This window comes from Enhydra lutris, unplaced genomic scaffold (genome assembly GCF_002288905.1).
Source record: "Enhydra lutris kenyoni isolate GAN:26980312 unplaced genomic scaffold, ASM228890v2 scaffoldscaffold6, whole genome shotgun sequence".
In the NCBI taxonomy this organism is placed as follows: domain Eukaryota; kingdom Metazoa; phylum Chordata; class Mammalia; order Carnivora; family Mustelidae; genus Enhydra; species Enhydra lutris.
This window is the reverse complement of record NW_019154090.1, coordinates 11,993,365-12,010,620: the sequence shown is the minus strand read 5'-3', so window position 1 is coordinate 12,010,620 and position 17,256 is coordinate 11,993,365. Positions and strand designations below refer to the sequence as shown.

General features: G+C 43.2%; 1 protein-coding gene across 2 annotated transcripts in view; it reads left to right on the top strand.

The window, feature by feature from the left end:
- The window catches only part of LOC111141359 (ADP ribosylation factor guanine nucleotide exchange factor 2), a 100,433-nt gene that overhangs the window by 58,841 nt on the left and 24,336 nt on the right, over nt 1–17,256 (top strand). For both annotated transcript variants that reach the window (XM_022493838.1, XM_022493837.1), the window contains exons 24-26: nt 5,412–5,452; nt 5,557–5,726; nt 11,762–11,913. In XM_022493838.1, coding sequence (XP_022349546.1) covers nt 5,412–5,452; nt 5,557–5,726; nt 11,762–11,913 — 363 coding nt within the window. The remainder of the gene's footprint in view (nt 1–5,411; nt 5,453–5,556; nt 5,727–11,761; nt 11,914–17,256) is intronic.

Sequence of the window (17,256 nt, the reverse complement as noted above, 5' to 3'; positions counted from 1 at the left end):
AGATCCTCTGTGTGGTTAATGGATTCTTAATCTGTTTGACTCTTGTGTTGTGAGCTCTAGATCACTCCAACTAGGAAGTGGCACACGTGATCCACAGCTACTAATAACCTTCATGTTCATTTGAATTCCTGACCTTTTTAAAAATAAGTGTTTTTGCTCGTTTTAGATTACCTTGTTTCCTTAGTAGAAATTACCTTTTAGGGGCTGCCTGGGTGGCTCAGTGGGTTAAGCCTCTGCCTTCAGCTCAGGTCATGATCTTAGGGTCCTGGGATCAAGTCCCACATCGGGCTCTCTGCTAGGCGGGGAGCCTGCTTCCTCCCCTCTCTCTCTCTCTCTCTCTACTTGTGATCTCTCTCTATCAAATAAATAAAAAAATAAATAAAATAAATTAAAAAAAAAAGAAATTACCTTTTAAAAAATTTCAAGAAGGGTTTAAGATGTAAAGCCTGTGTATGAGTGAGAGGTGGCCACATTCATAGTTTGCATTTCTTTTTCCTTAGAACCTTTCCATGATACCTGTTTCCTTAAACTAAACATTCACAAGAAATATAGGTATTCTTATTTAAAGACATTCATTAGATACCAGTATTTAAAATATGAATTTTCCAAAATGAACAAAGTCCTGAAAAGTACCCTTCAGTAATCATGTACACTGCTGCTCATGTGGTTCATGACCTTTCCCACAGTACTAAATACAGGCAGTGTTATGGCGCCTGGGTGGCTCAGTCATTAAGCATCTGCATTTGGCTCCGGTCATGATCCCAGGGTCCTGGGATCGAGCCCCACATCGGGCTCCCTGCTCCGGGGGGAGCCTGCTTCTCCCTCTCCCATGCCCCTTCCTTGCTTGTGTTCCCTCTCTTACCATCTCTCTCTCTCTCTCTCTCTCTCTCTCTCTCTCTCTCTCTTTCTTTCTTTCTGTCAAATAAATAAATAAAATCTTTAAAATGAGCTTTAAAAGTTAATAAATAATTATAGACATTGTTGAGATGATAGCAGTATAGAATTGGGGCATAATTTGTATTGTTCTCAGAACAATCCTCTTCGTATTTTAAACTCTTTATCAGTGTATTTTGATTACCTTGTTCCTTTTGCTTCCCTGCTTCTCTCCAACAGAGGTACTGTCTGTAACATACTTTTGATGGGTTTTTCCTCACATTTTTCAGTTAGGTTTAGGCTAAAAGTACAAAATGTTTATTCCATTAACCACACTTATTTCTTTCTTTTTTTTTTTTTAAGATTTTTTTTTTTTTTAAGATTTTATTTAATTGACAGAGATCACAAGTAGGCAGAGAGGCAGGCAGAGAGAAAGGAGGAAGCAGGCTCCCTGCTGAGCAGAGAGCCCGATGCGGGGCTCGATCCCAGGACCCCGGGATCATGACCTGAGCCGAAGGCAGAGGCTTTAACCCACTGAGCCACCCAGGCACCCCAAAGATTTTGTTTACTTATTTGACAGAGATCACAGGCGGGCAGAGAGGCAGGCAGAGAGAGAGGAGGAAGTAGGCTCCCTACTGAGCAGAGAGCCCGATGCGGGGCTCGATCCCAGGACCCTGGGATCATGATCTGAGCCGAAGGCAGAGGCTTAACCCACTGAGCCACCCAGGCGCCCCAACCACACTTATTTCTTTTCTGTTTCTCTGCCTTAGCCAGCTCATGGATACTATTATCCCAGCCTCATTTTGTGTGCCATTACATTTTTTTTAAATTGAGATATAATTCATATACCAAAAGACTTATTCTTTTAAAATGTACAATTCAGGAGGTGCCTGGGTGGCTCAGCCAGTTAAGTGTCCAACTCTTGATTTCAGCTCAGGTCATGATCTCAGGGTCATAAGATCATGCTCGTAGGGAGTCTGCTTGAGATTCCTTCCCTCTGCCTCTCCTTTGCCCCTCCCTCCCCTCATGCATATGTGCTCTCTTGCATACACTTTCTCTCTCTCAAATAAATAAATCTTTAAAATATGTGTGTACAGTTCTGTGGGTTTTCGTATACTCAGAGTTGTGTGGTCAGCACCGCTATCAAATTTCATGCTTGGTCTTAGCCAAAAGGCTGAGAAGCTATTCCATTACTGAATTTCATAGCATTTTCAGCAACCTGTACTTATTATCAGTCACTGCCCATTTCCTCCCCTGCTAGTACTTGTGGCCACTAATCTTCATTCTCTCTCTATAGACTTGCCGATTCTGGGCGTTGTTGAATTGTCCATTTCTCCCTTGCGGTTTTATCTGTTGTGCCTTGTGATTTGGGGGCTTTCTTGTTAGGTGCATATGTATTTGTATGTTTTCTTGACAAATTAAACGTTTTATGTTATAAAATGTTCTTTGACTCTAGTAATGATTTTGCAATCTCTTGTCTTATATTGGTGCAGCCACCCAGTTCTCTTTTGGTTACTTTTTGATAAACTGTGTCATTTTTATTCCTTAATTTTCAGCCTCTTTGTGTCTTCGAATCTAAAGCAAGTCTCTCTGGGGGCACCTGGCTGGTTTAGTCGGTAGAGCATGCTATTCTTGATCTCAGAGATATGAGTTCAAGCCCCACGTTGGATGTAGAGCTTACTTTAAAAAAAAAATAGTAATAATAATAATAAAGTGAGTTTCTAGACAACAGATGATTGGACCATGTTTATTGGACCACCAATCTCTTCCTTTGAATTAAAGTGTTTTATCTATTTAGATTTAATTATAATTCAGTTGTTGATGGGTAGAATTTAGATCTGTGCTTTTTCTTTTTTTATAAATATGTGTTGTGTCATTTTTTGTTTCTCCATTCCTTCAGTATCACTGCTTTCATTGGTGTTAAGAAATTTTCTAGTGTATTATTTTATTTTCCTTGTTTCTTTTACTGTGTTTTTTCAGAGCTTTTCTTACTGATTGCTTTGGGGATCATGATTAATAACATCTTAACTTTAACACTTGACTTTGAGTTAGCATCCACTTAACTTGAGTAGTATGAAACATCTTGGCTCCTATACAGCTCCATTCTCTGCCCTCTCCTTTCTGTTTCCATATAAGTTACATATTTATACATACCTGCCCATCAACACAGATTACTGACAATTACTTTTGCCATCCTCAAATCAGATAGATAAAAATGAATTACAAACAGAAAATACATAGTTCCCCAGGCATCTTTACCAGTGTTCTTTCTTTCTTCAGATACTTTTGACTTATTATCTTTCCTTTGATTTCAACCTGAAGAACTTAGTTTAATATTTCTTATAGTGCAGCTCAGTTAGCAATGAATTATCTCAGATTTTGTTTATCTCAGGATATTTTAGTTACTCCTTCATTTTTTGAAGGTTGGTTTTGGTACATAGAATTTTTGGTTTGTAGTCTTATTTCAGCACCTTGAATCTGATATCCCACTGCCTTTGACCTCTGTGGTTTGTGATGAGAAATCAACTGATAATTTTCTGTAGGATCCCTTACACAGTGGTGAGTCTCTGCTTTTTTGCTACTTCCAAGATTCTCTCACTTTGTGGCTTTCAACATTTTGATTATTATATGTCTGAGTGCTTGAGTTTATCTTACTGAAGTTTGTTGAGCTTCTTGGATGTGTAGGTTGTTGTTTTTCACCAAATTTGGGGAGTTTTTAGCCATGATTTCTTCAAAAGTTCTTCTAGCCTCTTTCATCTTTTTTTAGGACTCCCTCTTATGTGTATGTCTGTGTACTTGGTAGTGTCTCACAGGTCTGTGACATTTTCTTCATTTCTTAAATATTCATTTTTATTTCTGTTCCTCACACTGCATAATCTCATTTAACCCGTCTTCAAGTTCACTAATTTTTTTTTTTTTTTAATAAAAATTTTAAAAGATTTTATTTATGTATTTGACAGAGATCACAAGTAGGCAGAGAGGCAGGCAGGGGCGGGGGTGGGGGTAAGCAGGCTCCCCGCCGAGCGAGAGCCTGATTCGGGGCTCGATGCCATGACCCTGTGGTCATGACCTGAGCTGAAGGCAGAGGCTTTAACCCACTGAGTCACCCAGGAGCCCCAAGTTCACTAATTCTTAAGTCTGCTCAGAACTGATGTTCAGCCCCTCCAGTAAATTTTCCATTCCAGTTTTAGAGGTTTCAACTCTAGAATTCCTGATTTTTTTTTTAAGATTTTATTTATTTATTTGACCAAGAGAGAAAGCACATAAGCAGGGGGAAGGGCAGAGGGAGACGCAGGCTCCCCACTGAGCAAAGAGCCCAACACAGGACTTGATCTCAGGACTCTGAGGTCATGACCTGAGCTGAAGGCAGATGCTTAACGGACTGAGCCACCCAAGAGCCCCTATCACAGGAGGTTTTAAAAAGCTCTGCCGTACACCTGGGTGGCTCAGTCCGTTAAGCATTTGCTTTCAGCTCAGGTCATGACCTCAGGGTCCTGGGATGGAGCCCCATATCAGGTTTCTTGCTCTGGGGACTCTCCTTCTCCTTCTGCCCCTCCCCCTGCTTTTGTGCTTTCTCTCTCTCTGTCAAATAAAGTCTGCTTCTCCCTCTCCCTCTGTGCACTCTCTGTCCCTTTCCCTTGCTTTTCTCTCTCTCGCTTTTTTCTTTTTCAAGTAAATAAATAAAATCTTTAAAAAGAATAAAATAAAGCCTCCTGTGGGTGTCTCATTCCCAGCTTTTCCTTTCAGGTTTTTGGCCACGTCCTTGCTTGTCCCGGTTATAACTGCCACCTCAGGTAGTGACTACAGGTTGCTTTTGACAAAAGCCCCAGGGAAAAGGCTGTTTGCACCAAAAGAGGTCTGAGTCAAAGACAAATCCTGAAAATGGGGGTTTCCAGGGTACTGCCAGGCAGGTCAAATAATGTCAGTTCTCTGAGTCTCGTGTTTTGGGGGAAATTCTAGGACTGTTCTCTTCTCTCCTATGGAGCTAGGTTACTGGTTTCACAGTTCCTGTGACTTCAAAGCTGTTGGTTTTCAGCCTTTCTGTGGAGCCGAGAAGACAGTAATGGAAGTAGGCCAGCCTAAAACCCCATAATAGTCTCTATTTATACCAAAATTGAGCCTTTTTTCTTGAGCAAACATTTTTCCAGCCTTTGGTAATTTCCACAGTGCAGTCCTGAAAGAGAGTGGGTTTGGATAACTTTTTTTTTGCTAGGGTTTTTTTGTTTTTTTTTTTTTGTCTTATGGAGGAGCAGCTTTTTGGAGGTCCTCACTCTCCCACCTCCACTGTTTTGACATCACATGATGTTATGTTTACTCTCCCTTCCTCCTTTGATGGGTCACTTTTTCTTTCTACCATTATAAGCATTTATGCTCCAGGTTCATTGACCAGTTTTGTACCTCTGATGCCTCAGTCATTTATTTTAGTGGAGGTTCCAGACCTGAAATGCTTCCTTTTTGCCTTTTCTTCAGTGTTTGAAAATGAAATGCAGCTTCCAAATCTAACTTTTATTTTATTGTGTCTGAAATTATCTTCCTAGAATTTTTACTGGATCTACCAGACTGGATGGAAATGCCATAGGTATGTATTTGTCACTCGCGTGTGACAACTACAGAATCCTCATGTTGTGGCTGTCTGGCCATTACTAATGAAGCGTCGCATGTGTTGTTGGGTCTGGCCTGTAGTTGACTTTGTCCGCTGGCTGTGCGCCGTGTCCATGGACGAGCTGGCTTCCCCGCACCACCCCCGCATGTTCAGCTTGCAGAAGATTGTGGAGATATCGTACTACAACATGAACCGGATCCGGCTGCAGTGGTCCCGGATATGGCATGTGATTGGAGATCACTTCAACAAGGTAACTCTTCAGATTCAGAAACCACTCTATCAGTGTCCAGAAAAAAGCAGGCAACTGTATTCAAAGAAGAAGTGAGAGAGTTCAGGCACTTAGACAGATTTCCCTACTATCTAAAAGTAGGACGTTGCTATGAAACCTTTCATAAGCCGAAATGGTGTAAAGCACAGAGGCAGTTACCATTAATTTCTATGGAAAAGTTGTTGAGCATTCCCACACCCCAAAAATAACCTCTCGTAGGCTTTTCTGATACCTTAGGACAGACACCTCTTGCTGACAGTGCACAGAATTGAGATAAAGCCCAGATGCTCAGTGACACCGTTCAAAGCTCTGGTGGCTTAATGCTGAGATGCTGAGTGGAATTCTCGGGGAAGGGGCTTGGCAGTGCCACTCTGGCTGCTGGGGCGCGTGCTGCCTCTGTAACAGCTCGCTGCAAAGCAAATGCTCGATGTTATTTTCACTTTTCTACCTTTTTTTGTAAAAGCAAAAATCCCCTTTGGATTTTTCTTTTTTGGTTAGTGAAAATAGATACTAAGGTAGATCTTTCATAAAAGTGAAGTGGTGGGGCACCTGGCTCAGCTGGTTAAGCATCTGCCTTCAGCTCAGGTCCTGATGTCCAGTTCCTGGGATCGAGCCTCACATTGGGCTCGCAGCTCAGCGGGGAGTCTCCCTCTGCCCCTCCATGTGCTTGTGCGCTCTCTGTTTCTCTCTCAAATGAATAAATAAAATCTTTTAAAAATATATAATAAATAAAAGCAAAGTGGTGCATGGGTACCTGGGTGGCACAGTCAGGTAGGTGTCCCAACTCTTTTTTTTTTTTTTTTAAGATTTTATTTATCTGAGAGAGAGCATGAGAGGGGAGAAGGTCAGAGGGAGGAGCAGACTCCCCATGGAGCTGGGAGCCTGATGCGGAACTTGATCCCGGGACTCCAGGATCATGACCTGAGCCAAAGGCAGTCACTTAGCCAACTGAGCCACCCAGGCACCCTAGTTGTCCAACTCTTAGTTTGAGGTCAGGTCATGATCTTGGAGTGGTAAGATTGAGCCTCACATCAGGCTTTGCGCTCTTTGGAAAGTCTGCTTGAGACTTTCTCTCTCCCTTTTCCTCTGCCCCTCTCCCCATCCTCAAGCGAATGAATAAGTCTTTTAAAAAAAAAAAAAAAAAGGCAAAGCTGTGCAATGTAACATTGCGAGAAGCAGAGGATTGTCATAATTCATTTTCCCTCTGGAGCATATTTACATACTGATAGGTAACTCGTGGAGTATGAAATTAAAATCTTAGTGGTATTAAAAATACTGTAATATCCCATATGCAGGGGTGCCTGGGTGGCTCAGTCAAGCGTCTGCCTTCGGTTCATGTCATGATCTCAGGGCCCTGGGATCGAGCCCCCGTGGGGCTTCCCGCTTGGTGGGAGCCTGCTTCTCCCTCTCTTACCCACCCCCTCTTCCCCCTGCCGCTTGTGTTCCCTCTCTCGCTGTGTCTCTATCAAATAAATAAATAAAATCTTTTTTAAAAAATATACCCCGGGGCGCCTGGGTGGCTCTGTGGATTAAGCCTCAGCCTTCGGCTCAGCTCATGGTCTCAGGGTCCTGGGATCGAGCCCCGCATCGGGCTCTCTGCTCAGCGGGGAGCCTGCTTCCCCCTCTCTCTGCCTGCCTCTCTGCCTACTTGTGATCTCGCTCTCTGTGTCAAATAAATAAATAAAATCTTTTAAAAAATATATATCCCATAGTCAAGATTTAGGCTAACACCATGAAAATCATTATAGTCACTGGACAGACATTGGTGTTTGAATGCATGGCAGAATCCTCGAGTGTCTTCTGGACGACCAAAGAGCAAGTTACGTTCTATGTAGTTTCACTGTTAATGTCACTGCTTCTTATATTCTGGCTTTTGTTGCTGCCACTCTGAAACCTTTGTTGAGAAAACTAGCTTTTATTTTTATTTTTTAAAGATTTGCTTACTTATTTGAGAGAGAGTGTACACACACAAGCTGAGGGAAGGGCAGAGGGAGAGAGACTCTCAGGTAGGCTCCCCACTGAGCGTGGAGCCTGACTCGGGGCTCTGTCCCACAGCCCTGAGATCATGACCTGAGCCAAAGTCAAGAGTCAGTGCTTAACCAACTCAGCCACCCAGGCATCCCTAGAAAACTAACATTAATTTTTACATCAGAAGCTAGAGATTTGTGTGTTCTAAAACTGACAACTACTGAAAGAAAACCAAACTACACTTGTTTCCCTCCACTAGAGGTTTCATCACATACATACAGGCACATCCACCCATATATTAAACAACTTTTTTTTTTTAAGATTTTATTTATTTATTTGACACAGAGAGAGAGACAGCAAGAAAGGGAACACAAGCAGGGGGAGTGGGAGAGAGAGAAGTGGGAGAGAGAGAAGAAGCAGAGCAGGGAGCCCAATGCAGGACTCGATCCAGGGACCCCAGGATCATGACCTGAGCCGAAGGCAGTGGCTTAACCAACTGAGCCACCCAGGTGCCCCTTAACAAATTTTTAAAAATCAGAACACGTATGTAGTGTGTGTGTGTGTGTGTGTGTGTGTGTGTGTGTGTGTGTGTATGCATCTGAGATGCCATTAACTTCTTAAAGGAAAAGTAATAGCTCAATAGCACTGTTTCCTACCAAAATATATTCCATTGTTTTCAAAGCAATTTTCTCACTCCTGGAGATGAAGAATTATAGTATAGATGCTTAGAAGTACTCTGAGTAAAAAACAGCTTATCCAAAAGAGAATTGCGCTCCCTCCATTGAATGGAAGAAACATACAAAAAGAAGCAGGTGACCCTTTCATCTGAACCCTCAGGGAAGACACAGCCACGAGAGCCTGCACACGACCCAGACCCACTGTTTGCTGAGTGGGCGGTAGCACCGTCATCAGGCATCAGCCAGCAGTCAGCAGTCATCTTGCTCGCTCTTCTGGGTGAACAACTTCTTAGTGGACCAGTCGACTTAACTGGTGTGAAATTACTTGAGAGAGGGAATGCGAACCATTATCGTCACTGTGCCTTACCTTGTATTCTCGCCCAAGGCCAGGACCACTAAGCTGGAGCAAACGTTGCTCACTTATTCCGTGAAACCTTGCCGCTAGCAGCCGTGGGATCCTTTTTTCTCTCAGAAGTAATAATCCAAAAGTGTTTCGGTAAACCTCTCCCAGCTTTTCTAGAGTCTAGATTTCATGTTCCGTGGGCCTTCTTCAGGAGAGAACATCAGTTTGAACAAGTCACTTTTCCCACCTGCAGTTCTGTTGCTAAGGCTCGTTAGGTGCCAGTTCTCGGTTACCTGCGGACCACTTATGGGCAGCTCGGGATGTAGGCTGACATAGTGATAAGACGGTCTATGGCCGTCACCTTCATTACCATTGTCCCTTCCATCTCATCAGAGCCATTAAGCACAAAGTTATGGAAAACTCAGTTGCTCCCTCCGGGGCTCTTCATTCTTTCTACCACCCCTGGAAGATGTTCTGCTTCCCCTCGGGAACTGCAGCACAGAAGAATCTCGTAGGTTTGAAGAAATGTGTGGCTGAAGACAGCTGTAACTTAGCTCTTGGCATTCTGGCAGAGTCTTGGAAACAGTTTCCATGTTTCTCTTCTAAATTAGGACATCTGTGTGTCCTGGGGTGTGCGGAGCTGCACGGTAAGCCCTGGAGTGGTATTCCTGCTGTGGGATTTCCTGAATCCTGACGTTGAGGAGAGGAATATTCTTTTTATTACTATTTACTCTAATGAATATGACGTAAACACCTTTTAAAAAAAGTACTGCTAAAGCCACGTTTGACAATCACCACTTCCTTTTGAACCCTCCCCAAACTAATTATTACCAGTTTGGTATATATCTTCCCAGACATTTTTCTATGGACGTTTATATGTATATACTCATAGAAATACAAATAATATTGTCTTGGTTTCTTTTGATTTTTTGAAAAAACATAACTAGTATCACATATATCATTTTATTACTTGCTTCCTCCACTTAGCAAGGAATCTTAAACATTTAACTACGTTATTAGTATGTATGAATTTATTCCTTTTTAAGTTGTGGTAAAATACACATAAAATTTTTCATTTTAACCATTTATAAATGTACAGTTTATTAACGTTAAGTACGTTCACATTTTGTGCAACAAATCTGGTGCTCTTTTCTCATCTTGAAAAACTGAGACTCTAAACCCATTAAATACTAGCTTTCCATTCCTTCCTCACCCAGACCCTGGTAACCACCATTCTGCTTTCTGTCTCTATGATTTTGACTACTCTAGCTACCTCATAGAACTGGAATCAGACAGTATTTGTCCTTTTGTGACTGGTTTCTTTCACTTGGGATCATGTCCTTAAGGTTCATCCATGTTGTAGCATGTGATAGGATTTTCTTGTTCTTCTTCTCCTTCTTCTCCTTCTCCTTCTTCTCCTCCTTCTCCTTCTTCTTCTTCCTCTTCTTTTTTTAAAGGCTGGACATACTTCTTTTTAACTGCCAAATGTTAACTCCATGCCTGTGAACATACCATTATGTAACCATTTCCTATTGATGTTTCCAATTTTTACTGCAACATTACTTCCATTAAAAATAAAACCTTTTCAGGTCAGACCACATGCCAGGGAAGTTTCTTTCTTGGAACTGGCTACTGCAAGATGCCCCAGATCCTTTGGCAGGAGTTCTGGTAGGAAACATCCCCTTGCTCTGCTTGAAGGAGTCTTCTTAAGGGAAAAGTCTGAGAAGCAACTACCAAATATATACCCATAACACCAGTCTCTAAAAGTAGGTAAACTATAGGCAAGTACAATTTTAAGGAAATTTTAAAAACCTCAATATTTGTGCTGAATTTTTTGAGGCCGATAACACTCACTTATAACCATTTGCTTCAGGTGACAGATCTGGGCAAGTATGCAAAGGCTTTACAGAGGGGCACCTGGGTGGCTCAGTCCTTAAGCATCTGCCTTCAACTCAAGTCATGATCTCAGGGTCCTGAGATCGGGCCCCACATAGGGCTCCCTGCTCAGCAGGGACCCTACTTCTCCCTTTTCCTCTCCCCCTGCTTGTGTTCCCTCTGTCACTGTCTCTCTCTCTCTCGAATAAATAAATAAAATCTTTAAAAAGAAAAGGCTTTACAGAGACTTTAAAGTCTTTTGACCTCTCGTATAATCAGATAAAATTAATTAGAGCACAACATAGGGAATTGTTTAATAGACACAGAGTTTCAGCTTTGCTGGAGTTCTGGAGATGTGGTGCCCAGCAGTGAGGATGTCCTTACCACAACTGAACTGTACACTTCAACATGGTTAAGATCGTAACTTTTGTGTTTTATGTGCATTTTGCCACAATCTTTAAAAAATTAAATAGCACATTTGAAAGCACTTCTAATTAAATGTGCAGTACTGATCTTGCATCATTTTTTAAAAAAGATTTTATTTATTTATTTGAGAGAGAGAGAGAGAGAGATCACAAGTAGGCAGAGAGTCAGGTAGAGAGAGAGAGGGAAGCAGGCTCCCCGCCAAGCAGAGAGCCCAGATGGAGGGCTCAATCCCAGGACCCTGAGATCATGACCCGAGCTGAAGGCAGAGGCTTAAACCCACCAAGCCACCCATCTTGCATCATTAAACTTAAAACAGAATTGCCCAGGGGCACCTGGGTGACTCAGTGGGTTAAAGCCTCTGCCTTCAGCTCGGGTCATGATCTCAGGGTCCTGGGGTCATGATCTCAGGGTCCTGGGATCGAGCCCCGCATCTGGGCTCTCTGCTTGGCGGGGAGCCTGCTTACCCCTCCTCTCTACCTGACTCTCTGCCTACTTGTGATCTCTCTCTCTCTCTCTCTGTCAAATAGATAAATAAAATCTTTAAAAAAAACAAAACAAAACAGAATTGCCCAGGTCATAGCCAAGAAACACCATTTTCTTTTCTCCTTAGGTATGCTTTTTCCAGAGCATTTGTTTTGAAGGCAGGCTGTCTGTCTGTGGCACCCAGAACCCCACCTCCACCACTCTTGTACTGTGCCTCTCTCACCTCGCCTCCCATTCCTGCTCAGGTTGGCTGTAACCCCAACGAAGACGTGGCGATCTTCGCTGTTGACTCCTTAAGGCAACTCTCTATGAAGTTTCTCGAGAAGGGAGAATTAGCCAACTTCCGTTTCCAGAAAGATTTTCTGAGGCCCTTTGAGCATATCATGAAGAAAAACAGGTATGTGCATTGTCATATTCCCCACTGGTGGCCTAAACAGACCTCCTGACACTAATCACGCAGTTGGTATCTTCTTCCTTTGTTGATGGAAATAGGTAAGATGAGCAGACTGTGAGTCACATGTATCGTTTCTAAGTACATCACTGAGATGTGTGTGTGACCATTCCCGGGAGGACAGATGACACCACAACTAGTGGAAATGTGCCATGCACTCTCACTGGGGTGGGCGCTGACATTGTTCAGAGAAAGAGCTGTCGCCGAGGCATCCTAAAACAGGGCCAAGAATTATATGACCCAGTAAGGGGTTGGTCTCGTAAACCAAAGAATTACGTGACCCATCGTTTCTGCCCCAAGAGGGTGATAGAAAACATGGGGACAGCTGTCCCTCTGAAGCACTCACCATGTTCCTGCGTTCGCTTGGCCTATGTCCTTGCAGCCTGCCAGCAGCCAGTGCCCTTCTGGGTGCTGACTAGACAGCACTAAAGAAAACAGTCAAAAATTCCTGTTTCATCTGGCTCTGATTTAATCACCGGGGCAGCTGCGTATGTGGGTGTTCATTTCCATATCCTCTTTACTTTTGTGTGTGTTTGAAGTTTGCTATAATGAAATTAGACAGTAAATCCTTGTTTAGAGGCACCTGGGTGGCTCAGTCGGTGAAGCATCTGCCTTTGGCTCGGGTCATGATCCTGGGGTCCTGGGATGGATTCCTGTGTCGGGCTCCGTGCTCAGCGGAGATCGTGCTTCTCCCTCTGCTGTTCCCCCTGCTTATGTGCTCTGTCTGTCAAGTAAATAAGTAAAATCTAAAAAAAAAAAAACAAAACCAAAACACCTTGTTTATATTCTAGTGAGATAAACAAGTAAATAAATGTTTAAATCAAGGCTTTGTATAGGACAGTCAACCAAGATGCATTGGGTAAGTTGACCCTTAAGCAAAGTGAGGAACCAGCCAGGAGTGGCTCTACGTGGTCTTGGGAAGAGTGTTGGGAGCAGAGAGAAGAGCAAGAACAGAAGCCCTGAAGCCCAGTGTCCTTAGCATCACCAGGAGGAGCAAGGCGGCCAGGCTGGGTGGGCAGAGTAAACAAGGCAGGAAGTCCTGGTGGGTGAAGCCCTCGCGGCAGTGGAGCTGTCAGCCTTTGTCAGCACTTGGGTTTGTTCTCTGTGAAAGACACAAGCCACTGGAGGCTTTGAGCAGAGAAGCGAAATGGTCTGACGTGTGTTACGGGATCATCCTGCATTTGCCCGTGGAGAATGAAAAGCCGCCGTCATTGTTCAGATTTGCACCAGGGGATGAGGTGCCATGCAATTGGATTCTGCGTACATTCTGAATGGAAAGCCTACACTGTGTGCTGAGGAATTAGCTGTGGGGCGTAAAAGGAGGAAATGTCAAGGATGGCTTTCAGGTGTCTGTCCCCACCACTAAAATGTGTCCATGAGATCTGCTTAGATTGCTGTGTGTGTTTTGGGTGGGTTTTTTATGTGGTTTTTTGTTTTTTTTTTTTGTTTTTTTTTTTTAAGAAAATGAAAGCTTATGAATTCAAAGGCCATAGCCAACGTGGGTCGTTTGGGGTAACAAAAACAGCAGCAGCAAAGTCTTCCTGATAGTCTCTCTCTCTCTGTTTTTCTCTTACTGCTCATTTTAAGACAAAGCCCATTCCAGAATTTGGCATCACCCCGATTTTATTTTATTTTTACTTATTTATTTTAGAGAGAGCAGGAGACAGAGAGGAAAGAGAGACTCCTAAGCAGACCCCATCCCCAGCAAGGAGCCCAACATGGGACTTGATCTCATGACCCTGAGATCATGACCTGAGCTGAAATCAAGAGTCAAATGATCAACTGACAGGGCCACCCAGGCACCCTTCACCCCTGATTTTAATGTATGCACAGAAATACCCTCCTACCTTTGGGGACACTGCTGGGAGTGCTGAGGAGATGGAAGCCTGGCGTGGCAGCCTCCCTGCTTGGGTGGTGCCGCTGATGGCCAGAATCCCAGCCAGCATTTGAAAAGAGACAGTGAGTTTGGAATCAGGCATTGCCAGTCACTGTCCGATGCTGTTGGTGGAACTATAACTTGCTGTAACATTTTCAGAAGCATCTGGGCAGTGTGCAAGAACCGTAACATTTCTCTGCCTTTTGACTCACTAATTCTACACTTATGTAACTCTTCTAAGGAATTAACTTTGAAATACAACAAGACATTGTAAATCACAAAAAGTAATTAAAAAAAAAAAAAACAGCTAACACCTAAATACAAAAGTGTAAACTCAGTGTTGGTACAGCCACAACATGGAATATTGTGCAGCTGTTAAAGATGTTTACAGTGTTTGTTACACGGGAAATACTTAATGCTTTAGTCAAAAGGTCAGGTTGTGGAATTGGACAGTGTAATAAGGACAGTTTTATCAATCTCTCCATGTGAAATATCATACTGTCACAAAATGGAATTTTTTTGTTTCATTACATGTTTTCTACATTTTCCGAAATGTTTGTTGTCATCACATATTACTGTTAATAATCAGGCAAAAACCATCTTGATTTATTATTATAATTTTTTTTAGTAAACTTTCCTTTTTTAATATTTTATTTGAGAGAGAGTGAGAGTGAGAGAGCACAAGCAGGGGAAGGGGCAGAGGGAGAAGCAGGCTCACCACTGAACAGGGGGCCCGATGCAGGGCTCGATCTCAGGACTCCGGGATCATGACCTGAGCCGAAGACAGGACCCTTAACCGACTGAGCCACCCAGGTGCCCCTTATTATTATTCTTTTTTACACAGGGCATGAACTCATGACCCTGAGATCAAGAGTTGGACACTTAACTGACTGAGGGATCCAGACACCCAAAAAGCATTTTTTTTTTAATATTTTGTTTATTTGTGTGTGAGAGAGAACGTGTGTGAGCAGGGAGAATAGCATAGGGAGAGGGACAGACAGACTCCATGCTGAGCATAGAGCCCAACACGGGGCTCAGTCTCATAACCCCAAGGTCAAGAGTTGGATGCTCAACTGACTGACCCAACCAGGCACCCCCTGAAAAGCATTTTTAAAAAGTACATGTAGAGGGGTACCTGGGTGGCTCAGCTGGTTGAGCACCGACTCTTGATTTCAGCATCTGACTCTAGGTCTCATAGGTTGCAGGATCATAAGACTGAGCCCAGCACCGGGCTCCACGCTTAGTGCGGAGTCTGCTTGAGATTCTCTCTCTCCCTCTGCCTCTCCCCGCCCCACTCGTGTTCTTCCCCCCACCCCCAAATCTTTAAAAAGTACATGTAGTTCTTCCCAGTGAGCTGCTTTTCTTCCCGATGGGGGATGCAGTCATGAATTCAATCTTATTATGTACTGAAGTCACCTCGGTATGTAGTCACTACTTTGTTACCTATGGGTGACGTATTTGCTTTGTGGACTCTTAGCTAAGTTTTAACTCTTTTGACTTTCTCCTGGTCTTCCCTAAATGACCTATTATCAGTTAGTGTGGATCCCACAGATGAAAATGAATGTTACCCTAAGCCAGATAAAATTTGCAAATCAAGTTTGCAATCCCAAAGCCACGCTAATGGGTTTCAAAGCTAGTGATGTGTGGAAGAGAGGTTTGTATAGCCTTGCTGCTTGTTGTTTGTATGATAATAGTGCCCACCCCGTGACTGCGTATGTCTTAATAGGTTGCAAGACATACGTGCTAACCTTTTGCAAATATCCAAGTAACACTGTGTTGGACCTTGCGGCTGCTTCAGAAAATGGGCCATTTTTTGGTCGTCAGGTTTGGTTTTGTAATGATTAAATTTAAAAATTTGCATCTTAAATTAACATTTGTATATTCCCATCCATTTATATGTGTTTATCCTACACATATATCCCTGCCTAAAAATCCAAGAAGATAGGCACCAAGAATTTAGGAATCGTCATCTCTGAGGACTCAAAATTATGAGTATCATCAGTGTAAAGGTTTTCAGCCCAAAAAACTGACCAACGGTGCCTTGAACTACAAGGCTGTGTATTGTTTACGTAACAAGTCAGAGGCAGGCGGACCCAACTTTGGTTCCATAGCCCAAATTGTCATTGAGGATGCAGCTTCTTTCTTTTTGCTATTTTTTTTTTAAAGATTTTATTTATTTATTTATTTATTTATTTATTTATTTGAGAGAGAGAGCAGGGGAGGGGTGGAGGCAGAGGGAGAAGCAGACTCTCTGCTGAGCAGGGAACCCCATGAGGGACTTGCTCCCAGGACCCTGGGATCATGACCCAGGCCAAAGGCAGACGCTTCACCAGCTGAGCCATCTAGACACCCAAGGACCCAGCTTCTTTCTGTTCCTTGTTTGTCCATCCAGAGGATCACTTTTTATCTTTGACAAAGCCTGTTGTTTTGTGATGCTGAACAGAGGCTCTAGCTCCAGGCATCATACTGTGTTCAAAATGGGGATACCAAGAAAGGGGGCAGAGCCTACCATGTGTATTCTTTATAAGACGAAAAACTATAGTAGAAACCCCTCCCCTTCACATTCCCCCAGATTTTCCTCTTACGAGTCATTAGAACAGGTCATATAGCTCCCTTGGCTACAAGGGAGACTGGGGCATGGCGGACCTGGCACATGAGACAAGATTGTCATGTTGTCTTGTCCTGGTCATGACTGGCTCCCTGAGGTCAGGCATGTTGCTGCCTGCATGAAATCAGAATTCTCTTTTTTTTTGAAATCAGAGTTCTCTTATCAAGGAGGTGGGAGGATGGTGCTGGGAAAGCATCTGACTGTCTGCCCAGTGATTGTCTTAATGTTTTTTGTTGTTGTATGTAGTTTAATTTTTTTTTTTAGTGAATGTGGATTACTATGTCAAATCTGCTTTTAAAAATGCATTTTTTGTCGGGGGGAGGGCATCTGCGTGGCCCAGTTAAGCATCCCACCGTTGATCTCAGCTCAGGTCTTTGCCTCAAGCTCATGAGTTCAAGCCCCATGTCCAGCTCCAAAAAAGTAAAATAAAAATAGAAGAATAAAAATTAGGTTTTTCTGGGGCCCCTGGGTGACTTAGTGGGTTAAAGCCTCTGCCTTCAGCTCAGGTCATGATCCCAGGGTCCTGGGATCGAGCCCCACATTGGGCTCTCTGCTCCATGGGGAGCCTGCTTCCTCCTCTCTCTCTGGCTGCTTGTGATCTCTGTCTGTCAAATAAATAAATAAAATCTTTAAAAAAAATAAGGTTTTTCTTTTTAAGACTTTATTTATTTGACAGAGAGAGAGATATCACAAGTAGGCAGAGAGGCAGGCAGAGGGGGAGGGGGAAGCAGGCTCCATGCGGGGCTCGATCCCAGGACCCTGAGTTCATGACCTGAGCCGAAGGCAAAGGCTCAACCCACCGAGA